The sequence below is a fragment of the Sciurus vulgaris genome (genome assembly GCF_902686455.1).
Source record: "Sciurus vulgaris genome assembly, chromosome: 13".
Taxonomy (NCBI): Eukaryota; Metazoa; Chordata; class Mammalia; order Rodentia; family Sciuridae; genus Sciurus; species Sciurus vulgaris.
This window is the reverse complement of record NC_136474.1, coordinates 44,823,955-44,842,706: the sequence shown is the minus strand read 5'-3', so window position 1 is coordinate 44,842,706 and position 18,752 is coordinate 44,823,955. Positions and strand designations below refer to the sequence as shown.

The window sequence follows — 18,752 nt, the reverse complement described above, 5'->3', positions numbered from 1 at the left end:
TTCATAGATCTGTGGAGCCAGGGCTTTTATTGATTTGAGAATATTTGTAGATATTATCCATTCTCTGTTTTCTTTCTAGAAATACATTTAAACTTGGGTGAGATATTCTTTGAATATATCTTCCTGTTGTCTGATTTTCTCCAACTTTGCCATATGTGGTTTTTAACCTTTTTCATTGAGTTTAATAGTGGTTCCAGCCTCACCCCTAATTGTTTATTTCTGATACTGGGAAGTGTTATCCCTGGTGACCTTCCCTATATTTGAAAGACCAGTGATGCCCCCTTTCCAGGATGCAGTTATGTACATTGGGAGTTTTCCTTAGCTCATCATTTGCCATGATACATGGAAATGGGAATATTCTTTGCTCTATCACCCATGATTTTTATGGAAATATTTTAACAAGTTTCGAAGTAGTAACAACCTTTTGAAGTGAAGGTCCTAGAGGCATAAAAATAAATAAGGAACATATTTAGTTCTGTTTGTTCCAATTTTGGAGGCCAAAATTGCTATGTAATTTCTTTTGGCGCTTAAGTAGATTATTTAAAATCACTGCATCAATGTACTGTTTTATTTTAGTGATCATTCAGGATATGTTCGTCCTGTACCAGTACCACGGAGTTTAAATAGTGATATTTCCTATTTTGGTGTTGGGGGCAAGCAGGCTGTTTTCTTTGTTGGACAATCAGCCAGAGTAAGTAGAAAAATATCTTTTTACTAAAATATTTTGAAGTTGACCTGTGCAGTTTTTAAGGTCCTCTTTTTAATACTTGACAGATGATAAGTAAACCTGCAGAGTCCCAAGATGTTCATGAGCTTGTACTTTCTAAAGAAGATTTTGAGAAGAAGGAAAAAAATAAGGAGGCAATATATAGTGGATATATAAGAAACAGAAAGGTACAGTACATTTAATTCATAATTGTAAATTTATTCCTTTGGATGGATGACAGAACTTTTTTCTAATATATTGCTAAGATGCCAACATTTGTTGTTTTAAAAAATTGAAGATATGAAATTTTTCAAATAAATTATATACTTTTTCATTCTTCCTTTAATCATGTGAGCAGCAAACATAAATAATTTTGATGCTTTTTTATAGTAAAAGTCTTAATGCAATAAATTGTATTATAAAGTCTAGTAAGCTTTTAGTAAATTGCTTATAAGGTTGTAAACTTTTTTCTTGGTCTGAATCTGGGTTTTAAAGACTTTGTTAAAAACTAATCATGGGAATGAAGTAAAAAAAACTGTGATATGTTAGTTGACTTTCAGAAAATCAGAGTTCCAGAGAAACAAATATAATTGTTGCAAGTTTATATTTAAATTGTCTTTTTAATATGACAAATTGGAGGTGAGTACATGGTATTTATTTTATATTCACCTTTTCTTTTTGAAACATTTTATACTTTTTCATGTTAAAATCTTTGTTTCAAAGTAATTTTGAGCATTTTAAAACTTGTTTTCTGACTGGGGTTGTATTGTAGCTCAGTGGTAGAGCACTTGCCTAGCACTTGTGAGGCACTGAGTTTGATCCACAGTACCACATAGAAATAAGTAAAGGTCCAATGACTACTAAAATAATATTTTAAAAAATATTAAAAACAAAAACAACAACAACAAAAACTTTTCTAGTCTGGGGATGTGGCTTGGTAGTAGAGTGCTTGTCTACTATATATGAGACCTTGGGTTTAATTCTCAGTACCTAAAAAATAAATATAAAGTGATTTATGATTCTGAAATAAATCACAGAAAATTTAACAGGAAATAAAATTGAAATATTGTCAAGTGTCATGTAATATTTTGGTGAATTTCCTCTTACCCTTCTCCCGCTTTTTGTGGTACTAGAGATTAGATCCAGGGCCTAGCACATGCTAGGTAAAAGGACTGTACCACTGAGCTACATCCCCAGCCCTTTGTTTTATTTTAAAATAGGGTCTCACTGGGTTGCCCAGACTAGTTTCAAACTTGCAATTCTCCTGCCTCAGTCTCTGGAGTAGCTGGGATTATAAGCAAGCACTACCAGGCTTGGCCCAGTCAAGTTTTTAAAAATATATAACTTATAGTTTTGGTTCTACATTTCTTCAATTAACATTTAGAGTATCTCCCTATTTTATAAAATGTGTCATATTTTTAATAGCTTCATAATATTTCTTGTTTGAAGGATTTTACAGACTGGGGCTGTAGCTCAGTAGTAGAGTGCTTGCCTTGCATGTGTGAGACACAGGTTCCATCCTCAGCACCACATAAAAATAAATGAATAAATAAAGATATGGGGGTGGGGAGACATTGCCATGAAATCTTTGTGTAACATTTTTCCCGAATACACATTTTATAAATATTTTGTTAGAATTTTAATAGTTGACAATAAATTTGAACTTTTAAAATGTTCTTGGTTAAACATTGCTTGTCCAAAAGACTAAACTGAAAAGTCACTTAAGCTTCTAGCAGTTGTATATGAAGAACCTATCTGATCAGTTCCTTATTTTTAAGAAAAAAGGAGAAAAGGCAATAAAATGTTGGCATTTTAATAGGTAGAAATAGTGCCTTTTCTTTCATTACTGCTAGGCTAAATTTCTTTTTATGTATTTTAGTTACTTTTATTTTTTTCGATAACATTCCTCTGTTCAGGAACTAACTTTTGTTACGTTCCACTTTTTAAAAAATTTGTATTTATTTAACGAATTACATATCGTAATATTTTGCCTAACAAGGTTCCATCTCTTCTGTCTTACCATCACAAAGCCTTATTTAATATATTGGTATAAATATTAATTACCATGTTAAAACTAGTTAAAAAAACAGATTGAGAATTTAAGTTCATATTATGAAGCTTGAATAGAGCTGGGTCTCTTGGATCACCTTTTCTCTGCCAGCTAAGTGCATTCCTAACAAGCATAGATACTTGGTTCTTTTCTTTTTCTGAGCAATTTTTTCTAGATTACTTTTGTTGAACTTCTCTATTTAGCAATTTCCAGAATGAGTGTGAAGTTGTTGGTACTCTTTTGCTTTCTTTTTCCTTTTTTTTTCTTTCTTTTTTGTGTACTGGGTATTGAAACCAGGGACTCTTTACCAGAGAGTTACATACCCAGTCCTTCTTAAAATTCTTTTATTTGGGACAGAATCTCATTAAGTTGCAAATCCTGACCTCAAACTTGAGATCTTTCTGCCTCAGCCTCCTAAGTAACTGGGATTATGGGTGGGTGCCACCATGCCCAGTGAGCTGGTAGATCTTGATCTGTAATGAGCAGTCTTGGCACATATAAATATATGTGCCACTTAGATACCAACAATTCTCTAATCTGTTTTACTTGTGAAGACTTTTCTGTTAGGATTGCACATTGAATCAGACTGAGTTCAAACCATCTGGCACTTTAAACAGTAAGATTTAATAATTTAGATGCTTACATGAGTATTGGAAAGGCCAGAAGAATAATCAATCAGCTGAACCTCCTAGAATAATGCCAGGACATTCTGAACTGGCCTTGGAGGGATGCTGCATCATTTGCTGTAATCTTGAAGTAGGAAGACCTCTCCTGGGTATGGAATTCAGGAGCTCGATGCCATATCTTTGACCAAAGAGTTGGAAAGATCTCACTACCACAGTTGCTCCAACTGAAATACAAAGTTCAGGTGTATACTCGTAACCCCAAGAACTTGGGTATCTGAGGTGGGAGGATTGTAAATTTAAGGCCAGCTTCAGCAATTTAGCATGACCCTGTCTTAAAAATAAAACTTTTTTTAAAAAGAGGGTGGAGTGGAGATGTAGATCAGTGATTGACACTGGGTTCATTTCCCAGTAATACAAAAACCAACAATAAAAAACAAACTATCTTTAAACCTCATTCTCTCTACCTGCTTCCCCCAACTATCCTTTTTAATTATTGACCATACAGTTTGAATTGGTAATCCATGTCACTAGTCATTCATAGTTTATTCTGTTTTTAAGAATTGTTCCTTTCATCTGCTCTTTTTTATTTACCCATTTCCCACTGCTCTAATTCAGTCTATTTCATCTTTCATTATATATTTATCATATATTCTAAACTACCTTGATTCCCTTAAATTCTCAAATGTCTGAAATGTTCCTATTCAGTCATCTTACATGTGAATGTTGTCTTCTTTTTACCTGTATGGTCCTTGATTCATATCTTTATAAAGGTGTGTTGTTTAGTTCATTCCCCCCCCCCCTGTTTCCTACCAGATGGAATTTTATAAAGAGCAAGGACTCTATTATTTTCTTGAAACTTATTTTCCTTGGGCCCAGTTTAAAGCATGGGATTTGATATTTTATCCCATCGTATTGCTGGGGAATAAACCCAGGACATCACACATGCTGGGCAAGCATTCTACTCATGAGCTATGTCCCCAGCCCTTGATAAAGATTTAGATATAAACTTGCATCATTAGTAAAATCAAAACTGTTAGTGTGTATAAAAGATACTTGTATAATATCTTTTATAGCTATGATAGTAATTTAATGTATAGATGCTTTAGAATGGTTTTGAAGTACCTTTTTTTAAAGAAAGTAATACATGATTAATTTCCTAGACATAATGGTTTAGTGTTTATTCTTACAGTTTTTATGTACATGGAAACATACACAGTATATTTAGGCATATCTACACATACATATTCATGTAATTTTTAACATATAGACTGTTAATGTGAGAAGTTTATAATTCTTGTCTTTAAATCTCTCCCACCTCCCATCTACAAGCTCTAGACATTTCTCTAAAAGTGGACTGGTGCCCAGGATAATTTTATTCTCTTTTAAATGCAGTGTATTTGGGTTAAATCACCTGTACCCTAGTTATATTAGAAAGGCTGGGCATTGGTCCTAAGTGGCAGATATTCCAAATAAGGACTCATTCCATCCTAGAGTAAGTAAGTGTCCTCCATTTTTTAAAATTATTTGTCTTTACCTTTTCCTTTAGGATCCTAAAATTGCTTTAGCTGTATGAGACAGAGCATTCTTTATGCCAATTTGTGTGAAAGTTCTGTCCTTACAGTGTTGTCACACACTCACCTGGTTTATTGTATTAGACCAATTTCCTCTAAAAGTTTTTCTGAAGATTGTTTATGAAACCTATCCACGTGGTTACATTAAAATTTGATGTAATAGTTCCATGTATAATTATAATTCCAGTGCTTTAATCTGTTGTATTCACTCTTGTAGCCATCTGATTCAGTTCACATTACAAATGATGATGAAAGATTTCTACATAATCTTATCTTAGAGGAGAAAGAAAAAGATAGCTTTACTGCTGTGGTTATTACAGGGGTACAACCAGAACACATACAGTACTTGAAAAATTACTTCCATCTCTGGACACGACAGTTAGCGTAAGTAATTATATCTGGATCAAAAAATGTTGCTACTTATTTTTTTTAAGGTAGAAAATATTACAGATACCTTGAAGCCTATTTGGTATTCCTTTTGTCCAATTTCCTTCCCTTCAGGATAGTGTCAGTATTCTGATATTGCTATTAAAATAGTTCTCCATTCATTTTGTAAATTTTATTTATAGATCACCTGAAGTTTACTGAGCACTTTTTTTTTTTTTTTGGTACTGAGAATTGAACTCAGGGGCACTCGACCACTGAGCCACATCCCACCCCTAGTTTGTATTTTATTTAGAGACAGGGTCTCACTGAGTTGCTTAGCTCCTTGCTTTTGCTGAGGCTAACTCGTGATCCTCTTGCCTCAGATTCCTGAGCTGCTGGGATTACAGGCGTGTGCCATTGTGCCCAGCTCTGAGCATTAATTGAGGCACAAAATTTTGGGAACTTATTTTAAAATTTAAAATGAACTCTCTTCACTCTGTTTTGTGCTTCTTTTCCGAAACACCTACATAATTTTCATGTCATATATTAATTTTTTTTGTCCGATTTCCCCATTGAAATGTCTTTTAATTCAGTATTCTCTCTGCCTGGAAGTATAGCTGCTACATAATAAATGCTCAGTAAATGTTTAACAAATGAATGTATCAATAAAAAAACCCCTAAGTCTCTATATGACATATTAATAATACTGAAAATAAGTCATTATGTGTTTATCCCAGGAAAACTTCTGAGTTTTGTGTGTATATATATCCCATTAGACCAAATCCTAGGGACATTTATTTAATAGTTCTGAGCTTTCTTTTTATACTATGTGATATATACTATTTAATGGATTGTTTTCATAATTGACATTAGTTTGAATTGTTTAGTATTGTTAAAATGGCTACATCTGCACAAAATTCATATTTAAAATAAAATAACTTCCCAGGTCACATGTAGTGGCACATATATGTAATCCTGGCTACTCAAGAGGCTGAGGCATGAGGATCACAAGATTGAGACCAGCCTTGGCAGTTTAGCAAGACCCTGTCTCAAAAGACAAATTTAAAAAGACCTGGGGATGTAGCTTGGTAGTAGAGAAAAGTCCCTATGTTCAATTGCCAGTATAAACAAAGAAACAAAAACTTCACATTTACCCCTAAGGCTATTGTACTTGAGAGTTTATACATTAAATATTTATTAACAGACTTCAATTTTTTTTTTTTTTTTTGTCTTTTATCAGAAAATAAATTTGGCTTTTAGGAGTACCTTTTTTCTTGAATATTACTGTTCATTGAGATATTTATATAAGACTTTCGATTTTTCTTCTCTAAGTATAGATTATGTTAGCTATTTTATAATTAGAGTTTCTACAGAAGGAACTCGGTGCACATAACATACAAGTAAAATATATTCTTATTCTAACAATAAAAAAAAAACTTCAGCCATTCTTCAAAACAGAACAATTATTAAAGTATGTTGTCAAACTTATTGTTGATAAGTCAACTTATTTAATGTAATTTAACTTATTTATTAGTAAGCTAACTTACTCAATAGCACTTATTTTGAGATGTCTGAAGAAAAATAGATTTCTTTTATGTGTGTGATAGGGAATTGAACCTAAAGTTTTCATTGTTTGTTTGGTTGTTCTTTTTTGCGGGGGGAGCATTGGAGATTGATCCCAGGGGCACACAACCACTGAGCAACTGAGCCACGTCTCCAGTCCTTTTTAATTTTTCATTTTGAGTTAGTGTCACTAAATTGGTTAGGACCTCACTAAGTTACTGAGACTGACTGCAGTCATGGCTGCTGGGATTATAGACATGCGCCACTGCACCTGATTATCCCTAGCCCTTATTATTTTGAGAAAGAATTTCTTGCTTAATTGCCCAGACTGGCCTCAAACTTGCAATCCTCCTGCCTCAGCCTCCTGAGTAGCTGGGATTAATAGACATGTGCCCAACCACACCTGGCATTTAGTGATTTTGTTTTACCTCAGTGGTGTTTTGAAGAGTAACTTGAAAATTGTAATTATTTTTTAAATTAAAGTTTGTATGAAGGAATTTTGCAGTTCCTGTTTGAGGAATAGAGACATGATATTTTATAGTTACAAACAAGTTACTCAAATGTAATTTTATTAACCTTATTTAAAATAAGGTAGAGGGTTGGGGATGTAGTTTAGTGATAAGAGTGCTTGGCCAGCTTGCATAAGGCTCTGGTTTTGGATTCTCAGTGTTCCCCTCCACATCCCCCCCCCCCAAAAAAAAAAAAAAAAAAAAGTAGCAAAGATTTTTGCAGTGAGATGATACTGAATTTTTAGTTTTTCTTTGTTTGTTTTTAGAATGTTGAGATAGGATTGTGTCAATGCCATAAAATAGTTCTAGATTGATATTCTCTCACTGAGGTTGTTATTTAATGATAAACAATTCAAGTCTCCTCCCTGATATTTGAGTACTTGTAGAACATCCATGACAAGTAGAATGATAGACTCTTGCATTTCAATAAACTGTACTTCTGGGAGGTACAGTGTATGAAGGTTTTGAAGTTGTAAAGGCCTGGATTAAAACTCACTGCTCCCTAACTCTAGTTCTATGACCTTAGATAAATTATATATACTGCTTGCTTCCCAGTTTTTGTATCTATAAAATGAGATGTAATAATAACTGCATTTCAGGATTGTTTTTACTTTTGGGTTAAAGGTATGTTAAACTATGTTAAAAAAAAAACTAGGGGAGGGATGGTTAGGGATATGGCTCAGTGGTAGAGTCCTTACTTAGCATGTGTGAAGCTCTGAGTTTGATCCCCAGCACCAGAAAGGGAAAAAGTTTAATATAGTGATTGTCACCTGGTAGTTAGTAGCTATAAAATTTTTTGGTAGAAGATTATGGACTACAGTTTTATGAGAATTAAAGTTATTCTTTTTTGTTTCAGGCATATTTATCATTACTATATTCATGGCCCAAAAGGTAATGAAATCCGTACATCAAAAGAAGTTGGACCTTTCAACAATATTGACATTGAAGTAAGATAAAAATTCATCATATTACTATCATTTAAAATATTACTATTATTATTAGGTACTATTCCAGTCCCCAAATGACTATGGATAACAAAAATTAATCAATAATTAGACAACTTCTCTCTTTTACCAAGGTAATTTGGTTATTTGATATTCAAATAAGGAGATATTCCTAGATGTATTTTTCTTAAACCTTTGTTGTTGTAGTACCTGATTTCTCTTTTTTCTCTCTTCTATAGAGATACAGATTGTTGGTGTTCCTCATGTTTTCAAGCAGGGAGAAAATGGGGTATATATAACATGATTGGTTTTTTGTTCATAGACATGACAAGATTTAGAAGCACAGAATGTTTGAGTGTTGGGTTCTTATTATCCTTGTCCACACATTAGAAAGAATTTGAAGTATAAAGTTATCCTACTTCCTATAAGAAATCTTGAATTAAATGTACTCATGGCTTATCTGTCCTTTGGCTATGATTTGCTATTTCTTTGCTTACTTTCTAATTTTTTTGTTAGCATATTCCTTATTAAGATGCTACTTAAAGCCATTTGACACACACACACACACACACACACACACACACACACACACACACACATATATATATAATTTTTTTCATTAAACTGGATGATTACTTATACAAATAAAGGTGGTTTTCCTTATTCCATTGTTGGATCATGGCTGAGTTAAGAAAGTCAGCATAGAATTTAATTATTTTTGTTTTTATTTTAGATTTCTATGTTTGAAAAAGGGAAGGCTCCTAAGATTGTCAACCTAAGAGAAATACAAGATGACATGCAGACGTTGTACATAAACACAGCATCTGATAGTTTTGAGTTCAAGGCTCATGTCGAAGGAGACGGTGTAGTGGAAGGGATAATCCGATTTCATCCTTTCTTATATGATAGAGAAACTTACCCTGATGATCCATGCTTTCCATCAAGTATGTTAATCTGTTTTCTTAGATAAAAAATGTGATGTTGTAATTTAGGATAATGATTTTTAAAAATAGTGATTACTAGCTGGGCTATTAAGGTTAGATAAATAAATAATAATTTTTTTTTCTTATGCAGGTCTTAAGTTGTTAGATATTTATAATTTTTATAACTTTTTATATGTATTTAGTTCCAAATGGAAAAAGTACTGACTATTAAGAAACTGTTCTTTCTTAGATCTTTTATTGAACTAAAATTTTTAATATGTATGCATGTTGATCCTTTGTATATTCCCTAAATCATCTTTAATAGGTACTTACGAGGAAATTTTACACTATGCAGTCATGTCTATCCAAGTTTTCATTATAGTTTGATTTTTGTTTTACTATAGAAAGAGTTCTTTCTTTCACCTTAAGTATTTAAAAGATTCTGCAGCTTTTTCGTCTTTTAAAATGTTTGCTATTTTATTTGTAATGTATCTCTTTTTTATGTAGAGTGAGGTAGGGGTTTAACCTAACATTTTCTATGTAGTGTTCATTTACTTTTAAAAAGTACTAGTGAGATTATTGAGGTTACATTGAATTATATAATACTATTTATGAATTAACAATATTAAACTTTCTCAGATCTTTTTAATTTTCTGGGTTCTGCAATCAGATTTCCTGATTTAAATCCCATCTTTGCTGTTTTCTATTTTGTAATTTTGAACAAACTAGTCTACCTGTTTCCTCTTCTATGAAATGGGGGGGTAATGGTTCATATCTTCTAGAGGAATTGTGAGGGTTAAATAAAAAATTGAGGCAAAGTTCTTAGAATAATGCATACAGTTTAATAAGTCCTCAATACATACTGTTACTCAGTGACTCTGCCTTCTGTGATGCTTTTGATCTCTGTTTAATTTGCTGTTTCTGATTTTTTTATATCCTTGTTACTCAAAGTTGTATTAAAAATAAAAGCCATTAGCCTGGCACAGTGATGCATGTCTATAATCCCAGAGGATCTCGAGTTCAAAGCCAGCTTCATCATTTTAGGGAGCCCCTAGCAATTCACCAAAACCCTGTCTCTAAATAAAGTATTTTTAAAAGGGCTGGGGATGTGGCTCACTGGTTAAGCTGTGTTTAATCCTGGTTTAACTGGGTTTAATTCCTGGTTTTAAAAAAAAAAACAAAAAAACACTAAGTTGAGTAAGGATCCCCAGGGTTCTCCTCTTAAGAGCAAAGTGATTTGGATTCAAAGAAACTTTTAAATAGGACTTCTTTTTTGGGAGGAAAAGGCTTTATTTTAGGTAGGTGACTTAAAGCCAGGATAGCATTAATATATCAGGATCATAATGTTTGATCTTAATTTATCTGGGTATATGAGAATGTATTGCTAAGAAACATAATTTATAGATAATTGTGTGAATTATGCTTTTGGTTCATGGTAGCATACTTTGTAATTCTATTTGTATGCAAATTTCCTGCCTACTTGAATCTGATCTTTGAAAACATAATGATTTATATCAAGTTAAGTTCAGGATTATTGACTGATTTGTCCAAACTAGGCAAACTTGCTGTTCCTAGATGCTTTAGATTTCTCAGGGGATTTTTATGTGAACATTCTTGTTCTTAATTGTGAAACTGTGTTTTGGATGTAGGATTTAGGCACTTATATTTGTAGAGAAGATGGATTTTTGCTGTAGGACATAATCTTTTTGGATATATGACTGTTTTAACTCTTAATAGCTTCGAAGTTGCAAGGTATCAGCTAGTATGGTATCCTTAGTACAAACTGATAGGTCTATAAGTAATCACTTCACATGATAAACACTGTTAGTAATATAGAACCACTTAGGAAGTCTCCCTTTTTGGGGGCAAACCAAGTAAAACTGTAGGTTTTATAGGGCACAGTTTGAAGGATTACATGGGTTTGTGTTACCATGTTCTCTGATGCAACATTAATATCTATTTCATAGAAATAGAAATAGTCATAGAAATTGACTTAGTTATAAGTTACTCCTACTTTATAGAAAAAAACATGTTCCACTTACCCTTTTTATCTAGAATTAAAAGAAGAGGAGGATGATGATGATTGTTTCATACTTGAGAAAGCAGCAAGAGGGAAAAGACCTATTTTTGAATGTTTTTGGAATGGACGATTAATACCATATACATCAGTAGAAGAGTAAGTTTTAATTTTGGCTGAAATTGCATCGTTTTATAACCTAATCTTTTTACTAACTACTGTTTTGTTCTGTTCAAGTTTTGATTGGTGTACTCCTCCTAAGAAGAGAGGGCTTGCACCTATTGAATGCTACAATAGAATATCTGGTGCATTATTCACTAATGACAAATTTCAGGTCAGCACAAATAAACTGACATTCATGGATCTTGAGCTAAAATTGAAAGATAAGAACACCCTTTTTACAAGGATTTTAAATGGACAGGTATGACTTTCAAGTATTAAGTTTTGAATATTTGCAAAATTCTTTTTTTAAGTAAAACCAAAGACATTAGTAATGTAGTTTTTTTGTGATATTTTGCATACTTCGGGTGTACTCAACAAAAGATTATGGTGCTTAAGTATTTCTTATGGGCTTTCAACTGTTCATAACTCTCAAATTTCAATTAGACAATATTTAGATAAAATTTTCCATCTTTAGATCTTACTACTAAAGCAGACATAGTGAATGGAAGTCTCAGTAGCATCTTTATTTAATGGGAAAATGTGTGAACGTTTGTGTGTATCTTGGGCTCTGCACATTAATAACCTGTTTAATTTTAAACTCGTCTGGATAAAAAATGGAAAAGAACTATGAAATACTTAAGGCTGAAAGATTTCAAGGGACTTGGGTTGTAGCTCAGTGGTGGAGCACTTGCCTAGCATGTGTGAGACACTGGGTTAGATCCTCAGGGCCACATAAAATTAAATAAAATAAAGGTATTATGTACATCTACAGCTAAAAGAAATTTTAAAAGATGATTTCAAGTTAATCAATATTTTTAATATTAATTAATACAAGGATTCATTGTGAAGAAACTTAAAAAATTGAATGGGACTGTACTTTTTTTCTACTTACATATCTCAAAGTTTTACTTGATACTGTTCTTTCAGTAGTTTAATGTTGTATTGCCAAGAGATAGGTGATTTTATTATCACCTTAAAATTGCTAAGCAGTAAATGGAACACAGCCCGTGGTATTTATAGCCAGTCATTTCTATAAGGTGTTGAAATTAGTTTTGCTATTATAAAGATTCTGAATCATAGAAAATTGAGAAACTTTTTAAGAATTATTCACTGAAGGACTGAGGATATAGCTGAGAAATAGTAAAGCAGAACTAGAAGCCAATATGTTCTCTTTCTGGCCAGCCAGGATTCTTTATTTTGGGAGTTAGCATAGATAGGATTTAAAGCAAGAAATGAAAGTTTTATTATTGGGTATTCACCATTGAGACCTTGGTTTCAAGGATGATATCAAAGATTTCTTAAGTAATACTTTTGTTTGGAATTAAATTTGTACAGAAGGATCCAGCAAAATATTTTCATTTTTACTAGTTTTTCTGAAATGTGGTATATAGAAGGAAAAAATGAAATGAGAGACATATTTCTATGGTCATATTTGTTTACTATTAGCTATATTTCATAAAACATTTTAAAATTTACAGGAGCAGCGAATGAAAATTGACCGAGAATTTGCTTTATGGCTGAAGGACTGTCATGAAAAGTATGACAAACAAATAAAATTTACACTTTTTAAAGGAATAATTACCCGTCCTGATCTTCCCTCTAAAAAACAAGGTCCCTGGGCAACATACTCAGCAATAGAGTGGGATGGAAAAATATACAAAGCGGGACAACTGGTAGGTTTAATTTATTTTTAGACTTAGTTTTTAGTAGAATTTAGTTTTTAGTTTGTGTATTAAAATCTATCTAAAATAATTCATTTATTAGCTCTACGGAACTAGTAAAGAATGAAAAAGATAAACTGATTTTAATTACATAATTTATTTACTTTGGCATTTTAAAAAGAAAAACTTCTTTATTGCCAGAGGCTCATTTAGCAAGATCTTTATTGTTTTTTACTCTAATTTTTATTTACTTAGAGATTGAAATAATTTTTTTTAGCCTTTTTTTTTTTGAGCACTTGCTAACATACTGTGTCTTTTGACTGCACTGCGGAGAGTGCAGAGATGGAGGAAATATGCTTTGTTCCTAGGGTTATTGCAATCTAAGAGCAGAGATAATGTAAGCACACATAAAAATAGCTAATAGGGGCATAAGTGTAATGAAGAGAGAAGGACAGTTTAAAAGGAAAGGAGACAGTTTTCTAAATTTGGAAGAAGAGAACAAATCTTGAAATACTTTGGGTGAGAAGCAGCATTTTTGTGAACCTTAAAAGAGGTAGAGGCTTGAATCCACACAGATAATTAACAAAGGTATAAAAGCATCTATTCTTACCATTAATGTGAGGGTCACTATCATATATTTAAAGCCATGGAATTGAATGAGATCACCTAGAAGTAGTGAATATAGCTAAAGAGGCCAAGGACTGAGTCTGAGCTTTACTAACATTTGAGGGTTAAAATATAAAGGAAGAGTTCACAAAGGATACTGAAAGGATAAGCTTGTGAGATCCAAAGATACTAGAATATAGTATCCCTGAAGCTAAGTAAAGAATTATAAAAAGGAGGGAGTGATCACATTTGTCAAATGATTTGTAGCAGTTGGATAAAATGTTTTCTAGAAGATCATATAGCAAGCAATAAAAGTTGGGTTGTCCTGCAACCTACTGTATGTGAAGAAAAGTAGTAGAAGTGAGGCTAAGAAGGATGATTTGGATATAAATTCTTATAGTACTTCTTGGGAATTTCTGAATTGGAATAAAGGAAATATTACTCTTTCCTCAAGCCAAGTAAGAAAAAAAAATACCATAAGCAAGTGCTCAGCTAATTTATTTGACAAAAATGTTAACTTGTCAAATTTATAAACGTGCTCAAGTATATTTATATGAAGGATCTGTTTTTATGAAGATTTGTTAAGAATAAGTGAATACACAAAAATAGTTTTATTAAAATATTATAATGCTTTTATTCTTCTGATAACAGTTATCAGGGTATTTTTTTGCCTTGTATAAAGGAATTCTATAAAGTTGTTTAACCTCTTTCTGCTAGTAAATATTAATACCTTAGTCTTTTTTAAAAAATAAATTATTAGGTCAAGACAGTCAAGACACTGCCCCTCTTTTATGGAAGCATAGTAAGATTTTTTCTTTATGGTGATCATGATGGAGAAGTATATGCTACAGGAGGAGAAGTTCAAATTGCAATGGTAAGACAGTAAGTAATAAAAATATTTACTGAGAGACTCTTGGTACCACTTTTGTGCAAACATTGAAATAAAGATAAAGTATTTTATATTTTGCTTGCATTTGGTTTTTCCATTGAATAAAGAAGTTGTAGTTAGCTTGAATTTTTGTTTTATATTTGATGTTTTTAATAATCTTTAGCACTTAACATCTATATGCCCAGTGTTTTACAAATATACATTAATATAGTTATCATAGTTATTTTGTAAAAACTCACATTTCCTCCAGGGCCTATAAGCTAGTGAATATTTGAGCCATAATTTTCTCTCAAGAATGAGTAACTGCAAGACTAGAATGAGTTTTTTCCCTTCACATCTCCTGTTGTTATTTGAATGGTTTATCATTTGCACAATGGAGATTACATAAAAATGAAAATAGATACTCTGGTATAATATAAGTATAGCTACTCTGATTTAAATAAGGTAAAATATGGCTGGGGTTGTAGCTCAGTGGTAGAGCGTTTGCCCAGCATGAGTGAGGCACTGGGTTTAATCCATCTACAACCAAAGAAAATTGAAAAAAATTTTTAAAAAGGTAAAATAGATCTCTTTGAAAGGAACAGTGTTTTTTTTTTTTTTTTTTTTTTTTTTGGCAGTTAAATTTAAATGGTTTTCTTTAAATGTTGGTATAAATTAATTTTATTAATTCAGGAACCTCAGGCACTATATGATGAAGTGAAAACTGTCCCAATTGCAAAGCTGGATAGGACAGTTGCTGAGAAAACTGTTAGAAAATATGTGGAAGATGAAATGGCAAGGTAAGTTACATTTCTAGAAATATGACAAAAATAAAAAATTCAAGAGGCATTGTAATGCTTTTAACTATCCTTGAGTGTGTCATTTACCTTTCTGATAGTGCTTTGCAGTTTAAGATGATGTACAGGGGTTGGGAGTATGACTCAGTTATAGAGCACTTGACTAGCATGCATCTGGCCTGGGTTCAATCCTCAGCACTAGGGGAAAAGATGTTATATATATTGAGTTGAACTTCTTGACATTGAATATTAAATGTCTGGTTACAAAAAACAGAACCCTAGATTTGTAGGAAAAAAGGATATCTTATATATCTGGAGTATTGTATTTTTAAGTACTGTGATTATAATAGGCATTTATAAAAAAGCAACCTGTTTTGGTTTATAACTATGTGAAAATTGTAATGCCTTTGTGTTAGTCAGCCTTTTGCCCTGTGACCAAAAATACCTTATAAGAACAGTTTAGAGAAGTTTATTTTGGCTTGAGTTTACAGAGGTCTCAGTCCATAGTTGGCCTACTCCATCACTCTGGGCCTAAGGTGAGGCAGAGCATCATGGCAAAATAGTATGGGGGAGGAAAGCTGCTTACCTTATGGTAGCCAAGAAACAAAGGAGAAGGAAGCTGAGGGACAAAATATAATCCTAAAGGGTATAAATCCAGAGACCTACATCTTCCAGTCTCACCTCACCTGCCTACAGGTACTACCCACATAGTTCATTCAAATTATTAATCTACCAAGTTGATTAAAAATTTGGGAAGAGTTTAATATTACTGCTTATCTTCTAGTTCTCTAACCAACTTTTGTTAACTTTCTTATTAATCTATCAATTGGTTTAATCTACTGATTAGGTTAGAGTTTCAATAATCTGTTGCACCTCCTGCATCAGCACAGGACGCCTCATATTCAAACTTTAAAAGCCTTCTACAAAGCAAAATTCTTATTTCTAGATCTTCTGCTTATGTAGATAATACAATCCTTTTGGTTTTTACTGAATTTCTTTTCTGAGAGTTCATCTTTTAACTTATACTACAAACAAATAGAAAAATTACAAAATAGATTTTGACTTGCTTTTTTTTTTTTTTTGCTGTAGCAGAATTAAATAAGAAAAACATTTTAGTTGATAATCATATCAAATTCCAAATACATCTATCAATAGTAACTATTTAAAGGAAGTCTAATAGAGTAGAGGGTGGAGAAGAGGAGAGGGGAGGATGAAGGGAAAAGAGGGAGATCATGATGTCGGGAGAACCCTCTACTATATATAACTATGAAGCTCTTTTAAAAAATTACCATTTAAGATTCTGGTATCTTGTATACTGTTTGTTTTTGATATTGTGTATTGAACTCAGGGCCTCACACATGCCAGGTAAGCAGGTAGCTTGTATATTTCTAAATAAGACTATAATTAACCATGTTCATGAAATAGTAATAGGCTGATTTCATTGTAGGCTTCCTGATAGATTGTCAGTAACTTGGCCTGAAGGAGATGAATTGTTGCCTAATGAGATTAGGCCTGCTGGAACCCCTATTGGTATGTTGTTTGTTGTTTTTCTAATACCAAAAGAATGCTTTTATTTTGTCTTATATTTCTAATATGTAAAGAACTATGAAAAATTAAAATGTGATGGGAAAACCTAGCCGAGTTTTGGGATGTAATTAAGATATTCTTTCTTTTAATTTTAAGGTGCATTAAGAATTGAAATATTGAATAAAAAGGGGGAGGCAATGCAAAAGCTTCCAGGAACAAGTCATGGAGGTTCAAAGAAACTCCTAGTTGAGCTTAAAGTTATATTACACTGTAAGTATACAGACTAATTCAGATCTTTAATATTATTCTTAAAGATATACTACAGATTTGAATATCTTCATGTAATTATTGATGATACTAACCTGATAGTGAATTTGATTAAAGTTAGAAATTTTACATGTGATATAGTTCATTTTTTTGCAGATACTTTCCTAAGTTTTTTGTTTTTCTAAACTACCCTGAATGTTCCCATGTTTGTAACTATGAGATAAAGCAAAAGTGTGGTATATATGTGTTCAAGAATTTAGATAATCATTAAGGTTCCTTCCAAATCAAAACTACTGTGGCTCTAAACCTATGGACCATAAGTACTTGCTCCAGATAATAGATCTGGACCTTTTCTGTTGTCAAGGGGAAAGAACTGAACCTCTTGTTGGCCTGCAATCACAGATACTTAGGAGACTGAAGCAGGTTCATGACCAGCCTGGGCAACTAAGCAGGACACTAGCTCAAAATAAACTGTAGAATGGTGGGGCATGTATTTCAATGGTAGAGAGCTTGCCTAGCATGCACAGCATCTGGGTTTAATCTATAGTATCACAAAATATAAGTAAATAAGCAAATAATAGGTGGGGTGGGAAGAATTTATCTTCTAATTCCCTAACTTTAACCAACTAGTTAACTTTCGTATTCATTGTTTTGTCTGGACTGCCTTAAAATCTTTTATACTTTGAATAATCTGTTTTGTCAATGTATGCTTGTTTGTCTAAGCCATGGATCATTCAAGATTTGGTATTTTTACTTGGTTTTACTTATTTAATTAAGTAAAGGGATTGAAGCCACAGGTGCTTCATCATGGAGGCACATCCCTAGCCCATTTTATTTTTTTGAGTCTTAGTCTCACTAAGTTGGTTAGGGCCTCCCTAAGTTGCCTAGGCTGACCTCAAACTTGTGATCCTCCTGCCTCAGCCTCCCAAATTGCTAGGATTACAGGGTACACCACCATGCCTGGCCTTGAATGTTTTTTTCTAAAAAAATGTAGTTTTCACTCTAGTTTTTAATACATTAATTTATTTTGATGTGCTTCTAGTGTATGCAGGTATCTAGATTGCCTTGCAGTGTTTATAAAAAGACTATCCTTTCCCTATTGAATGATCATGACACCCTTGTTAAATCAACTTACCATATATGTGAAGGCTCACAGGGTGGATTTTTTTGTTTTGTTTTGTTTTGTTCTGGTGTTTTTGTTTAGGGTTTTCTGCCTATAAGATCATGTTATCTATGAACAGAAATAATTTTCTTTTTTTCCTTCCAAATTGGTGCTTTTTTCTTGCTTAATTGCTCTGGGTAGAACTTCCAATGATATATTGAATAGAAGTGTTTTTATGAAAGCAGGCTTGCCTGTCTTTTTTTGGGGGCGGGGGTGGAGTTTGGTATTGGTGATTGAACTCAGGGGCACTCAACCACTGAGCCTCTTCCCCAGCCCTATTTTGTATTTTACTTAGAGACAGGGTTTCACTGAGTTGCCATTGCTGAAGCTGGCTTTGAACTGGAGATCCTCCTGTCTCAGCTTCCTGAGCTGCTAGGATTATAGGCATGCACCACTGTGCCCAGCTAGCCTTGCCTGTCTTATTCCT

General features: G+C 32.8%; 1 protein-coding gene across 2 annotated transcripts in view; it reads left to right on the top strand.

The window, feature by feature from the left end:
• The window catches only part of SMCHD1 (structural maintenance of chromosomes flexible hinge domain containing 1), a 159,392-nt gene that overhangs the window by 26,660 nt on the left and 113,980 nt on the right, over nt 1-18,752 (top strand). For both annotated transcript variants that reach the window (XM_079108270.1, XM_079108271.1), the window contains exons 6-17: nt 577-691; nt 775-894; nt 5,171-5,337; nt 8,248-8,338; nt 9,069-9,279; nt 11,314-11,434; nt 11,513-11,696; nt 12,916-13,110; nt 14,465-14,578; nt 15,266-15,372; nt 16,817-16,899; nt 17,053-17,166. In XM_079108270.1, coding sequence (XP_078964396.1) covers nt 577-691; nt 775-894; nt 5,171-5,337; nt 8,248-8,338; nt 9,069-9,279; nt 11,314-11,434; nt 11,513-11,696; nt 12,916-13,110; nt 14,465-14,578; nt 15,266-15,372; nt 16,817-16,899; nt 17,053-17,166 — 1,622 coding nt within the window. The remainder of the gene's footprint in view (nt 1-576; nt 692-774; nt 895-5,170; nt 5,338-8,247; nt 8,339-9,068; nt 9,280-11,313; nt 11,435-11,512; nt 11,697-12,915; nt 13,111-14,464; nt 14,579-15,265; nt 15,373-16,816; nt 16,900-17,052; nt 17,167-18,752) is intronic.